This window comes from Leptonotus elevatus, chromosome 7 (assembly GCF_054856555.1).
Source record: "Leptonotus elevatus isolate MCC_2025b chromosome 7, RoL_Lele_1.0, whole genome shotgun sequence".
Lineage (NCBI taxonomy): Eukaryota > Metazoa > Chordata > Actinopteri > Syngnathiformes > Syngnathidae > Leptonotus > Leptonotus elevatus.
In genome coordinates this window covers 22,072,498-22,085,270 of record NC_141245.1, presented here as the reverse complement: position 1 = coordinate 22,085,270, position 12,773 = coordinate 22,072,498, and the positions used below count along the sequence as shown (strand labels likewise).

General features: G+C 43.9%; 2 protein-coding genes across 5 annotated transcripts in view; one reads left to right on the top strand and one right to left on the bottom strand.

Annotated features, from left to right (window-relative positions):
• Positions 1-2,228: 2,228 nt before the first annotated feature.
• masp1 (MBL associated serine protease 1) lies at positions 2,229-8,174 on the bottom strand. Its single transcript, XM_086081293.1, has 12 exons — positions 8,095-8,174; positions 7,376-7,604; positions 7,101-7,302; positions 6,423-6,554; positions 5,915-6,111; positions 5,255-5,402; positions 4,924-5,042; positions 4,564-4,645; positions 4,321-4,395; positions 3,991-4,238; positions 2,840-3,010; positions 2,229-2,710 (listed from the first exon to the last, which is right to left on the bottom strand). The coding sequence occupies exons 1-12, from the start codon at positions 8,097-8,099 to the stop codon at positions 2,321-2,323; spliced, it is 1,998 nt and encodes a 665-aa protein (XP_085937419.1). The 5' UTR covers positions 8,100-8,174; the 3' UTR covers positions 2,229-2,320.
• A 2,372-nt stretch (positions 8,175-10,546) lies between these two features.
• The window catches only part of aplp2 (amyloid beta (A4) precursor-like protein 2), a 48,553-nt gene continuing 46,326 nt past the window's right edge, over positions 10,547-12,773 (top strand). For all 4 annotated transcript variants that reach the window (XM_086080116.1, XM_086080114.1, XM_086080115.1 and 1 more), the window contains exon 1: positions 10,547-10,873. In XM_086080116.1, coding sequence (XP_085936242.1) covers positions 10,802-10,873 — 72 coding nt within the window. In that variant the 5' untranslated portion in view covers positions 10,547-10,801. The remainder of the gene's footprint in view (positions 10,874-12,773) is intronic.

Genomic DNA, 12,773 nt, shown 5'->3' with positions numbered 1-12,773 from the left:
GCAACGTCTCCACATATCCTCACTTGTTACACACACAGGCTTCAACCTGCCTCTCACGGTACAATATCGCCCCCTATTGGCGTAATTGATAACAATAAACCCATTTGAACATTAAAAATACCACAAAATGTTCCATTACATTTTATTCTGTTTTACAATCTTTAAATCTGTTTGATTATATGCAAAAGACTCACTATGGCACCCCCCAAAAAAAAAATCAACAACAAAAAAGTCTGTCTGTCTGTCCCTGGTGACCTGGCTTAACATTTTTTTTCTGCTGGGCAATTTTTTATTTATTTTTACTGATTTTGACTCCTTTCCCACATAAGAACAACATGGGGAAAAATGTGGGCTTATCTCATGTTTTTATTTGTTACAGCGGACGTCAGGATAGTATGGTTGTGACGTGTGGTAATCTTACCATGCTTATATGTAACATTTTTAACATGAACATCATGCAAATCAACTTGCGATTGTGATTGGTTAGTTAAGATCCAATCATGAACCGGAAGTGTTGACATCATCCAAATTATGCGTCTCCACTGCAATTATTTATGGGACTGAAAGTTAAAACTACTGAACGTAAAATATTCCATTTCAAATCGCTACTGCCACCTGCTGACGAAAAATGAAGCTGCTCTTCACATACACACCACGCACATTGCATCACATCCGCAGACATGGCGCGGGAAATTCTAACCCGAATCCAGTCTGAAAAATATTGGCCAGAGGCTCGCAGGAGTACCCATTGTGAACAGCTAAGGTGTTAATCTACTAATTAGAAGGCATTTCACTCATAAATGGTCAAATAAAAAGCTTATTATAAAGTTATCTTGGGGGAAAAAGTTCCATATTGCAACTTTAAGTAGTCCTTTTTATGACAGGGGGGTGCGTTTACAATGGAAACGTTACTCATAATCTGCTGTAACACCACTATCACCTGATTGGTCGACAGATGTGGATATTTTTTGAAACGATACGGCCAGGACTGTAAGGGATTCCCTATTCGCAACTATACTTAGGAAGAATTACTACTATACTACTATACTAGGAAGAATTGAGTGACTGTGCTGAATTTGCACATTTTCCCATAGGGGTGTACTCACTTTTGTTGCCAGGGGTTTCACTATTAATGGCTGTACCTTGAGTTATTCTAGTTATTCTACACTGACTACATGTCATTGTGTCAAAGTGTCATCATTTCTACAATGTTATCCCATGAAAAGATTTAGAATTAAATATCTGCAGGAATGTTAATGACTTGATAGTTGACTTGAGCTCGGCCGTTGTGTCGCTGTGACCTGTTCTGGCTTGGCGCCTTCCTATCTATCTGCACTCTGGCATACTCATCCAGTCGAAACCAGTTAAGAGCATCAGGTCACATATTTTCACATGGGCTAGGCTGAGCCGGCCCCCCGCCAAGGCAGTATAAGAGTAGCGACCATTTTGAATAGGGCAGGCCTTCTTCCGCGTTCAGCAGTTAAGGCTCCACAGCCGTGTACTCGATCTTTCTGGCATCCAGTAAATAGTTCAACTGAGAATACGCAGTCTCCTGATTGTTATTAGTGTAGTGAGCATTCAAGATAAAATAACCAGGGAAAGTTCCCATCTGAACGTACGCACACTTTTGTGAGATATTGGACCCTGTGGATGAAATACTGACACGGGTTTCAAGAAACACTTTCAAAGTCTGCTTTCAAGCATGGTTAGGGCTTGGGGCTTCAAATTAGAGTTTAAATGAGGGTTTCAAGCCCTAGTACTGATAATCGGTATCGGCCCTGAGTAACCATATTTCGATTAAAAACAATGACGTCGATCAACCTGACACATAAGGGAAATATTTTGGGCTAAGATTGTTTTATTTTTTGGGGGGGAGAGTTCCTTGGACCTGACAAAAATTTGATTTCATATTTCCAATTGCAAGCGTTTTCAAAACTCAATCAAGAAAAAAAAGATGCTTGTAGGAATAATAATCATTAAAAAAATAAGGTGATCATGAGGATGATGTCATGGATGTGGGCGGAACGGTGGCTAGTGGGCGTGCTCACATCACTTGTGGGCAGTATTCCGAGATTCACCATTGATGATTTGGAGGTCAAGGGGTTCACTCGTCCCTAAGAAATGAGGACTTAAAAGTAGTGCTTGGGGCCACTTTGATGCGATTAAGTGTTTTTGTGCTGTTCAGTGCAAGGTGTTGAAGCGTACATCGATGACATTATCAGTGTGTGTAGCATCAAAATTGCTATATCTTTATTTTTATATTTTGATTACATAATTGTGCCAGAATTGTAAGACGCGTGCGTGTTCTATATGTGTGACCTCACGGGACCACCAGGAGGTGCTCCTGTATCCATTTCAGGTATTTGTTGACACGCGTGTAGACGCCGTACACCCGCCGACTGCCGCAGTCCTCGGGCCCCGCCCACGACACCAAGCCAAACACGGCCCACTGCCGGCTAACGGGGTCCTGGGCCACGAAGGCGCCCCCGCTATCGCCCAGGCAGGTGTCGCGCCCGCCTTCGTAGAAGCCGGCGCAGAACATGTTGTCGCTGACGTTGTAGCCGCCCGCGCGTGCCGCGTAGCTGGCACGGCACTCTTCCTGCGGGACCACCGGCAGCCGGACGAACTGCAGCAGGTCGGAGGTCACGTCAGGGTGCGACACGCCCCAGCCGGCGACCACACCCAGAGAGAGGGGCGGAGGGGCGTCGCCCTGTCGGACGCAGAGGTCACGAATGTGCAAGAAGAGATGTGTTTCCTGAAAGCGCTTGATATGTTTGAAGTGCTGAAAACTATTTTCGGCATTTGAGTTATCCCAATTTTTGGGGCGTGGTTTGCGCACCTGCGGCGGCAGGCAGACGGGATGGACGGCGTGGTTCAGCTCCACCCTGACGCTCAGTTTCAGCAGGGCGATGTCGTTGTCGAAGTCGCTGGGCCGGAAGTCGGGATGGACCAGCACCCGGGACACGGCCAGGACCGCCGACGCCTGCTTGTCCACCGCACCCGCTAGCACCTGGCGGACAACGCACACAACGTCACGTCACCGCACAAGTAAAGAAGACCACCAATATGAGACCATTGGCCATTAAACTAGTGTTAAGGTTTCAAAGTAGGGTTTCAAACTATGGGTGTGCTTTAAAAGTAGGGTTTAAAATAGGGGTGTCAGGTGATTAACATTTTTAATCGTAATTAATCGCATTACATCAATAGTTAACTCACGATTAATCGCAAATTTGATATCTCTTCTAAATATACAATAAAATGTACAATAAAATATTTTCTTCACACTCTTGCTAACATAAAAGTGGGGAAATTGTTATAAACTAATAGAAATAAGGACGCATCGTCATTGATACAGTAATTTCATAATAATTCATAAAAAATGGTTAAAATGAAAAAGATGTAGTGTATTGTGATGTTGATTTGTGTTGGTCATTTTCTGCCACTAGATGGCATAATTGCATTTGTAAGACATTGGTGACAGCTCAGTGTATTTTTCTTTAACATGAAGTAACTTGTGAAATTCTGCACATTTTTTAAATAAGTAGGGTTTTAAACTATGGTTAGGGTTGCAAATTCGAGTTTCAAACTATGGTTAGAGTTTGAATTTGGGTTTCAACTAGGGGTGGGGTTTTCAAGGAAGGGCTTCAAATTTGGGTTCGGTTTTGAAATGTAGTTTCAAACTGGGGCTAAGGTTTCAAAGTAAGGTTTTAAATTGGAGTTAGTATTTCAAAGTAGGGTTTTCAAATTAGGGGATGGGGCTTCAAAGTAATGTTTTAGGGTTAGAGTTTCCAACTAGGGCTTCAGGGTTTAGGTTTAGGGATGACATCCACTGTGCTTTGCATGCCACCGAAACCCAAATGGTTTGTGGATGGCACCAAAATCCTTTGATTTGACGGATGATCAGAAAGAGCTTGTAATGTTGTTGGTTTACTGTTTGAGACTTGCTCAAGGGGAGACTTGACCCGAATAGCAGCGCTTATCAACCATCACCTTGATGTGTTCAGGGGCCACGGGGACCACGCGGGCGTTGCGGCGGCGGGAGAGCACGACATGGGCGGCGGTCAGGATCCATGTGTCTGACAGCAGAGCGCCCGAGCCGAACCAGCGCTCCGACGGGACGCGGCTCGAGTCCTCCACGTTCAGCAGAACCTGCCAGGGAAAGTTGCCCGGCTCGGCCGCACGACCGCCCACGATGCGCTTCACCTGGACGGCCAGGGGGCGCGACGGGCGGCCGCACGCTAGCGGATGACATAACATGACACCATTACAATGAGATGACAACATGTCAAAACAACAACGTGATGGCTCATTGGCGCTCACCCGGCATGCAGGTTGGAAGCTCCGCCCCTGCCGCGTCATTGACCCTCGGACCATTTAGGCTGCAGCGGTACTCACCTGACACACACAAACAACGCACATCATACTAAAGTCACGTCACGTCAAGTGACATCCCAAAACACAAATCGCATATCTAAAAAACACAAATGAGTAACTTTTATTTTTACAGGAAATGAAGTAGAGTAACTTTTATTTTTACACAAAGTGAAGGAGAGCAACTCTTACTTTGACAGACAGGAAGTGCAGTATCCCAGGTGCCGTCTTGCTGACAACTCATCTCAAAGTCGCCCTTAACGCGCTCACCATCCTGCCACCAAACGAAACAAATGCTTCATTCTTCCTGTTGGCGCGTGTGCGACATCCTGTTATACAAGCAACATGGCCGCCAACACCAATTGCATTGTTTTTTATTTCAAGTTGTGGCATTTCAGCCACACCCATGCTAATACAAATGCTAGCACAAGATCAGAGGGGACCTGGTAGACCCTCTGGTGGATGGTGACAAGAGAGACGCTATGGGAGCTAACCTGCTACCTGACTAACGCGTATTTAAAGGGGAAGGTGTGGAAGAGGAAGTGACATCACCTTGATGAGCACGAAGCCCGGCGAACATGCGACTCGGATGCGGTCTCCGGCTGAGTATTCGGGCTGGAGCGGGCTCACTGTGGCGTTAGCCAGATGCGCTACAGACGCGCACTGACTTCCTGTCTCGAGAAAATAAAAGTAATGCAGGAATTGATCAAAAGAGGACACGCACACCTTTTGGGTCAAAGTTGAAAGGTCGTCCGACAACAGCAAGAGTCCCTTGACAAAATTACATTACCTGGATGTCTCACACCCCCCCTCCCCCCCACACACGTTAGCTAGCCTGGTTAGCATGCTAGCAGCTAGCTCTACTCGCGTGCATGTGACTCACCCTCCGAGACGTACGTCATCCTCCATCCGATGTTTTCCCCCGAGTGGTCGCTGTGAAACAAGATGGCGACGGCGTTGGTGTCTGTCTGGATGACGCCGGGAGAATGACCACCGCAAAACGGCCCAAACTCTTTAGACGCCGCTCGGATCTGAAATGTTCAGAAACGTGTGAACAGTTTTTGACTGTCAAATACTGTCAAATGTATTTGTGCATAAGTTTACATGTATTTAAATGTTTTTGCAAGTACTTTTGAATGTTAAACAAATACATTTAACGCACTTGTAAGCTAAATGCTAAAACCGTAGCCCCCCATTGTGTAAAGTAAAACAAAAATTCATTTTGGCCTACATTATGCCAATATGTTCTAAAATGAAGTAAAGCATTTTTTATTTGTTTTTTATGATTATTATTATTATGATGATTATTGTAACTCCAGTGCAAGATTTCCGTTTGGCATTTTTCCCATGATGCCACGGGGTTTGCACATGTGGAAGTCAATGCCGATTGGCATTATGGGAAAAAAAAATGCTACCATTTTACTATTTAGCCTACCAGTACGTTCAAACGTATTTGCAAACACGTTCGAACGTATTTGCTAGTCAAAAATGTTTATTCCACTTTGTCATTCACTCAGTCACGTGTGTTTCTCTATTTGTGTACCTTGATGTAGTCGTAAGGACAGCGGGCTTGCGGGTGGTCTTCCACATCGAAAGTGCCATCAAAGTGGAGGCGGAGTTTGAGTCCCGGTGCCACCCGGATGATGTAGGAGCACTCGGTCCTCTTCGGGTACGGCAACGGGAAGTTGGGGCTGCTCAGGGCACCCGCACGCTCGGAAAACACCAGGTCACTGCACTCCACTGCGCACACACACGCGCACGTTACACTCTTGCACGCACGCACACAAAGACAGGATATGCACTTCATCAATCAAACTGTGTGAGCGTGTGTGAATCTAAAAATGCAGTACGTGTAAATATTTACGAGCAATCTGCCGGCATTATCAGTCACACAGCGGCCTCACATACACATACATAGTTGTTGTATCTGTAGTATAGCTTAAAGGTTGAAAAGGGCGTTAGCATGTTTGAACATTTGTTTTGTTTGGATTGCCTTTCAAACGCACACAGTGGTGGGAAAAAGACTTCAGTGTGTGTGTGCGTGCTGTGACCTGTGCACGTGTGGTTGTCGCGGTGCAGCAGGTAACCATGGCGACAGGAGCAGTAGTAGCCGCCAAGGTAGTTGTGACACAGGTGGTCGCAGGCGGCGTCCTCGTCCACGCCCTCGGCGCACTCGTCCACGTCTCGGGTTGGCAAACGGACAAACAGAAAGCACCAGTCAAAAACGCTCAATTCATTTTCCTCATGATCGGTTGAGGGTGAACCTCGGCCTATCATATTTGAGGGACACCCTGGACTGGTCACTCGTTAATCACAATGAAACCTGTTGACAATTTGTTGATCTTGTGACGCTAGCATGCTAATGTGTTTGGGAATGCTTGAGTAAAAGCAAAGCAACCAAACCAACAGCAAAAAAAAAAAAAAAACATTTAAAATTTTTCACAAATGAATTGAAATAAAAACAAGAAAAAGTACATAAAAAAATGTCCTTGGTTTTCATCTAAATTTCCTACTTTTAGCATTCATTTTTATGTATTTCTTACTTTTTTCTATACGGCTACATAGAAGAAGGAAGGTCAGTCATTTGGGATTATTTTTGTGACCTTTGTTTTGTCTCACAATCAACAAATACTCCATATACAGTATTTTTTTTAAACTAAAGCTAATACTAAAACAAATAAAAGCTTAACTCCGATCCCACAGGCAGACTGACGGACAGCCGTACGCACCGACCGTGCTGTAGTGTGCTCGAAAGCCGGAAAAATGTTGCTGGTTGGAGAAGTCGGACGAGAAGATGACGCTGACGACATTGCCGGGAGATCCAAGCCACTCGGGACCAGGAACGTTCTCCGGATCTTGAGACTCGCTGCCGCAGAACACGCCCAGGATGGAAGCCCCGCCCCCGTCTAAGGCCCCGTCCTCGGCCTCCACCTGCGCATATGCACGCAACATCACAAGTCAGTCTTTGCTCTGCAAATTTGTGTATGTTTATGTTTGCTCTCACCCTGACGTAGTCGCACTGGCACAAGTCAGAAGGTTCCAGGTCGAAATGGCTGAAGTCCAGTCGGACACGGAAGCCCTCGGGAACGCGGATGTCCCAGCGATGGTGCGTGTTGTCGGGATAGGTCGCAGGGTAGTTTGGTGACTGGAAGCTTCCGAAGGGTTGTGTCAGCGACACCACGTGCTCGGCCTCCGCCAGGCCCAGCAGCGCGCACACACACAAATACACCGGCCTACATGCACAGTGCACACACACAATAACACGTGCGCGCAAACATGCACACACTCACACACAAAACACAGACACACGCGCACAAATGAAATGAGCACACACGTGTACACAAACACTGAAACGCATTGCTCACACAACACGCATGCACACAAGCAGTCGACTGATGGATTAAGTCAGACCAAAAATCTTCTTTCCAAGGACCAATGAATACAAGACACTGCAAGTGGATCGATCCGACAGACAACCAATCCAGTATCGTTATTCCAGCTGAATCCATCAATGGCGTAATCAATAACCAAACGGCAAATGAGTAAATGAGAAAAAGTAAGTCAGCTCATGGCACGAAAGCGGCTCAGTCGCTCTTCACAATGTGAGTAAAAAACTATGAAGACACTAAACAATCAGTCCAACTGGGACCAAAGGTCCTAGATGACAGCATAAATTATTAAATCACTCAATCGATAGTGAATCGATCAGTGCGTCAAGCTGACCTCATGCTGTGTGCGTTTCGCCGTCCAGTCTTGTGTGGGTGTGTGTGCGTGAGACGGACAATGAATGAGGTTCATGCTGGAACGTGGACGTTGCTGTGATGTCACGGGCAGCGCGGTTGCCATGGAAACGGGGGTTAGGGGCCGGGCCGTGTTGTTGTTCGCTGGACTGCCTAATTGACCAGCAGCAAGTGGTCCCTGATATCGCCAACGTTCCAAGACGACTTCCATTACACGGCTGCCACCTTGTGGCGGCTTTGGACACGTACAAGCTATTTCCACTTTTTTTTTTTTTTTTACACCTATACTTTATTTTTTATTTATTGCGATACGAATTTATCAAATGTGATTTATTTCCTGTCATTTTTTCCCCGGGCTTCCAAACTTCCAAAAGTTTGCTAGCGTCATAAATATGCACACACATTTGGTTTTATGAAGCACGATTTTCTCAACTGTTGTTGGCTACCGCTTTTGTTTTTTCATGAATGATTCTTGTGACAAAATTTATGAAAACTATGAATATTCAAATTATATAGTAAAACCAGTCAATTTGCCAAACCAAAAGCACAAACACTGCTTTAGGTAATGCGTTTGTAATTTGTAACACTATGCTAAGTCTGAACACAATTCACTGCTTTACACTCCATTTCGAAATGATCAACACGTAAAAAAAAAAAGCACACATTTATGCCAATGATTTAGTCGAGGTTATGGTTATGCATAAAGTTCAAATTAGTAAATAATTTCACAGATAGTCAACAATTAATTACCAACTCTTCCGCATTTCGCCACCTTTGCCTTTCACAAACAAACTAGCTAGCATATAGTAGTCTACACCTTCGGAGCCATCGGTGATGCCTTTAAAGGATGTGAATTGGCAAAAGTGGGGAAAATACTTGCTATTGCTCGTACGTCTCGTTCACTTCCAGAAAAAAAAACATCCTCTTCAGTTCAACTTTGGTCCTGATAAATAATCTAACTAGACCAGGGATGATTGTTTTTGTCAAATAAACACAAATTGCTGTAATCTGGACGTGTGTCTTGCTGAGATTTAACAATGGATGTCTTTCATTTTTTTTGCTCCTCAACCCCGATAAAATAGAGAACGATCAATCATACGCAGTAGAAACTATTGCTGTCTGTATTGAATATTTTTACAAACGATTAATCTATCGATTATTCAATCGATTAGTCGACTAATACAAAAGCATTTCCCCCTCTGATTACCGTTCATTAACCAGTGATTGGTGTTTATTTTGTACTTCTTATTCATATAGTGATAAAAAAAAAAAGAAGTGGATTGATGTTGTACTATGTTACCGATTTGGTCATTGTTTTTGTTTTACAAAGTAAAAACAGATGTTTGCAAATGTTAGTCTTCTTTCATCAAGGACTACAGAAATCAATTAACAATTACTGTTGATATGCTGAAATCAGAAGATTTTGACAATTTTAAATGAAAAAATGGCTCCAAATGATTACTCGATTACTAAATAGTAGTCGAATAATTTGATAATCGATTACTTGTCAATCAATTGATAAATTTTGACAGCTCTAGTGGAATCATTTAAATCTTGCCTTAAGACTTATTTCTATACTCTTGCATTCGCTTGCACTACTTTGGCCTGTTTGACTGCCGCTTCTCTTTTGTGATTCAGGGCTATATAAATAAACTTGACTTGATTCAGTAGTCTTGCAGTGATTTTGTTCATGAACAGTGAGGTATTATCTTTGTAGTGACAGGCAGAGGTGGCAAATCCAGGTGTTCAATTTATAGTATAATGTTTCTCCAGCATTATTCACAGAGATGACTTAACGGAAAGGCGTCTGTTTTTTATTTTTTTTTAACTGAGGCACCTGAGGATCACATTGCATTAGGCTGAACATGCAATCCTGCTCATTCTGACTCAAATCGCCAGATTATGTTTAAAAGCTTAATAACCTGCCTGAAGCAAAGATGTAAATTTGAAAAGCGGCCTTTATGAACACGCCGTTAGGGATTATTGAAACAAGACACGGCGGGGACTCCTTAATCAAATCCTAAAGCCTTTTTTATTTATGTGAGGCACAAATATATCTCTCCACTCTGATTATGCTTAAAATAGTAAAGGATGAAAACTGTTTTAAATGCCGGGAAGGTAAATCAAGTAAAACATTGAGTAAAATGTCACTAAGAATTAAGTAAATTTTTCTATTGAAGTAAATTTTTCTATTGAAGTAAATTTCTGAAATACAACTTTATTCTGGGAATACTGTATGCAAAAACCTTTATTATTCTAGACTAAAAAAAACAACAACAAAAAAAACAACAAATTATTTATGCAGGCATGTCAGTCAGTCAGTCCTGATTTTATGAGATTTGAATTGGCCCAAAACTGCAGTTCCCTTTGGATTCCACCCAGGGGGCGCAATGCGTGCAGTGCGTGTGAGTGGACGAGCAGAACCAGAGTGAGAGAGGAGGGAGGAGGCACCATCCACAGAGCAGCCTTCCCAATAATCTCTGCCCATATTTCCACTACCGAGCGACTCCGTGACTCGGTGCCCTCCCTGCGCTTTTTCTCCGCCCGTCCAAACAAGTAGGAGCAGGACTGGGTCCTGCTCGTCGAGTGGCGAAGAGCGGATATTGTCGTAGCATTTCTTGGAGACTTTTTGAGTGTACCTTCTTGACGCCGGACAGCTTTGTGAAGGAGTTATTTCCCACTCGTGGAAGATGGGTTCCGTCCCGGTGATATCAGCTTTGGTTCTGGCCGTCGTGGTGCCATCGTTGGCCGGATACATAGAGGTACGTTTACGCGTCTTCTTTTGTGGTTTTACACCGACAGATTATTTTGTACAGTATACAGGTATAGCAATAGTCTTCTTCTGTGGTTTTGTACACACTTATTACGGTTTTATAGGTATGTCAACACTCTTCTTCTGTGGTTTTATTGGCGCTGAAACATGTCTGGTCCATTTGTGTGTGTTTTTTTTTGTGGGGGGGGGGGGGGTAATGTGATTGTATTGTCCAATATAAAGGTAACGTCAGACTGAAGTGAAACAGAATAAAAGGAATATGTCCGCCCCGCGCCCCCCAACCCTGGTTGGTTTCATTCGAGAAGGTGCGTGGTGCAGACATCAAATGAAAGACGAGTGGCCTTGCCAGGCCTCAGGGGACCACGCAGATAACACACAGTAACCTCCCTTCCTCCATGCTGGCTGTTTACGGTCTATCTTTAACACAGAGGACGTTTTTAATCCCCTTGGAGCTTTTTGACCCCCGGCCCTTCCGTTGACAGACCCCACATGCTGTTTTGTCAGGTGTTGTCCGGTGATCCCGAGCTATATCGCGGTTATTCTGTATCGCTGATTTTTGCGTTAAAAGGTTTTTTTTTTTGTGCTGAAATGTGTGTTTAAATAAGTTTAAAATGGGATTGGGGCATGTGAGAGGGGTCGTTTGAGGTATAAAACATTTGTATTCCATTCTTACTAATACATTTCTTTTATGTGTTATATTTGCAATTAGTTTGTGTTCAAATGCACTTAACCTGTGAGTTTTTATTTCGTATTGGTTTCTATATCGCTCCCACTCTATAAACGGGTCATCACTGTACATGAAACATGGCTGGCCTGGCACAGGAAGAATCTTAACATGGTCATTAATGTTGACCACCATAGAAGAAGAAATAATGTCGGCGAATACTTTCTAACCAAATCTGACGTAAAATGGCTGCCGATGATCATATTGGCATTTGCCACATTTTGGGGCTGTTGTTCTGTCATAGCAACAATCCCATTGATTTTGGCCTTAGACAAGAACTACAGATTTTTTTTTAGTAGTCAAAATTTGGATTTAAAAAAAGGCATGACATGGTTGAGGTTGACATCAGATTCTTCTTCACCATCTCAGGGATTATACTGTTTCGAAGCAACAACCGTATCCATTTTGATGGGTGTCTGACAAAATGGCTGTAGTGGTTGAGATCAGAGTGTGGTTGGTGTTTGTCCCTTGTAATGTCTCAATCCATACTCTTGCAATATGTATGTGGTTTAATTGGTTAAAGCATAAAAAACGACAGAATTTTAATGTTACGCTATGGATTCCTTAAACGGTAAGTATATCTTAATGCTGAGGGTGAGCATTGTTCCTGGTCCTTGTCACTTCTCTGTGTTGCTTTTTGAGTGATGTCTGCAACAACACTTGTTCTTTGCCATTCTATCCTGTGACTCCTCCATGACATACTGCACTGACATGTTAATCTCAGTCCAAATGTATGACTTCAAAAATGTAAAATACTTGCCTTTGCTCAATAAGGTTGGGAAACAGCGTGGTTGGTGGTCCGACACCTTCTCATGTCCAAACAAAACCTCCCCACCCCCTTTCGACTTCACACCAACCTGAGGTCCACTTTCACACCTAGCTCTTGATCGCACATGTGTGACAACAAACCAGACATCTCCAGCTGATGACCGTTCCTCGCCATTTGGAGGCCGGACCACCTGCTTGGCGCCACCCCCGTGTGGCTAGAAAACGCCAAGCGGAATCAATGCCTCCAAACGGCGGTCGATACGGGACAGACAGGGGGGTGATTAATAGAGGAAGCGCGCGGCTCCTCCTGATCAGTCAGCGTGATTAAATGTCGAAATTGCGCGGTGGCGGCCAGCGGCGGATGAGTCACATGCTAAGCATTTTTTGTGCGTGTTTA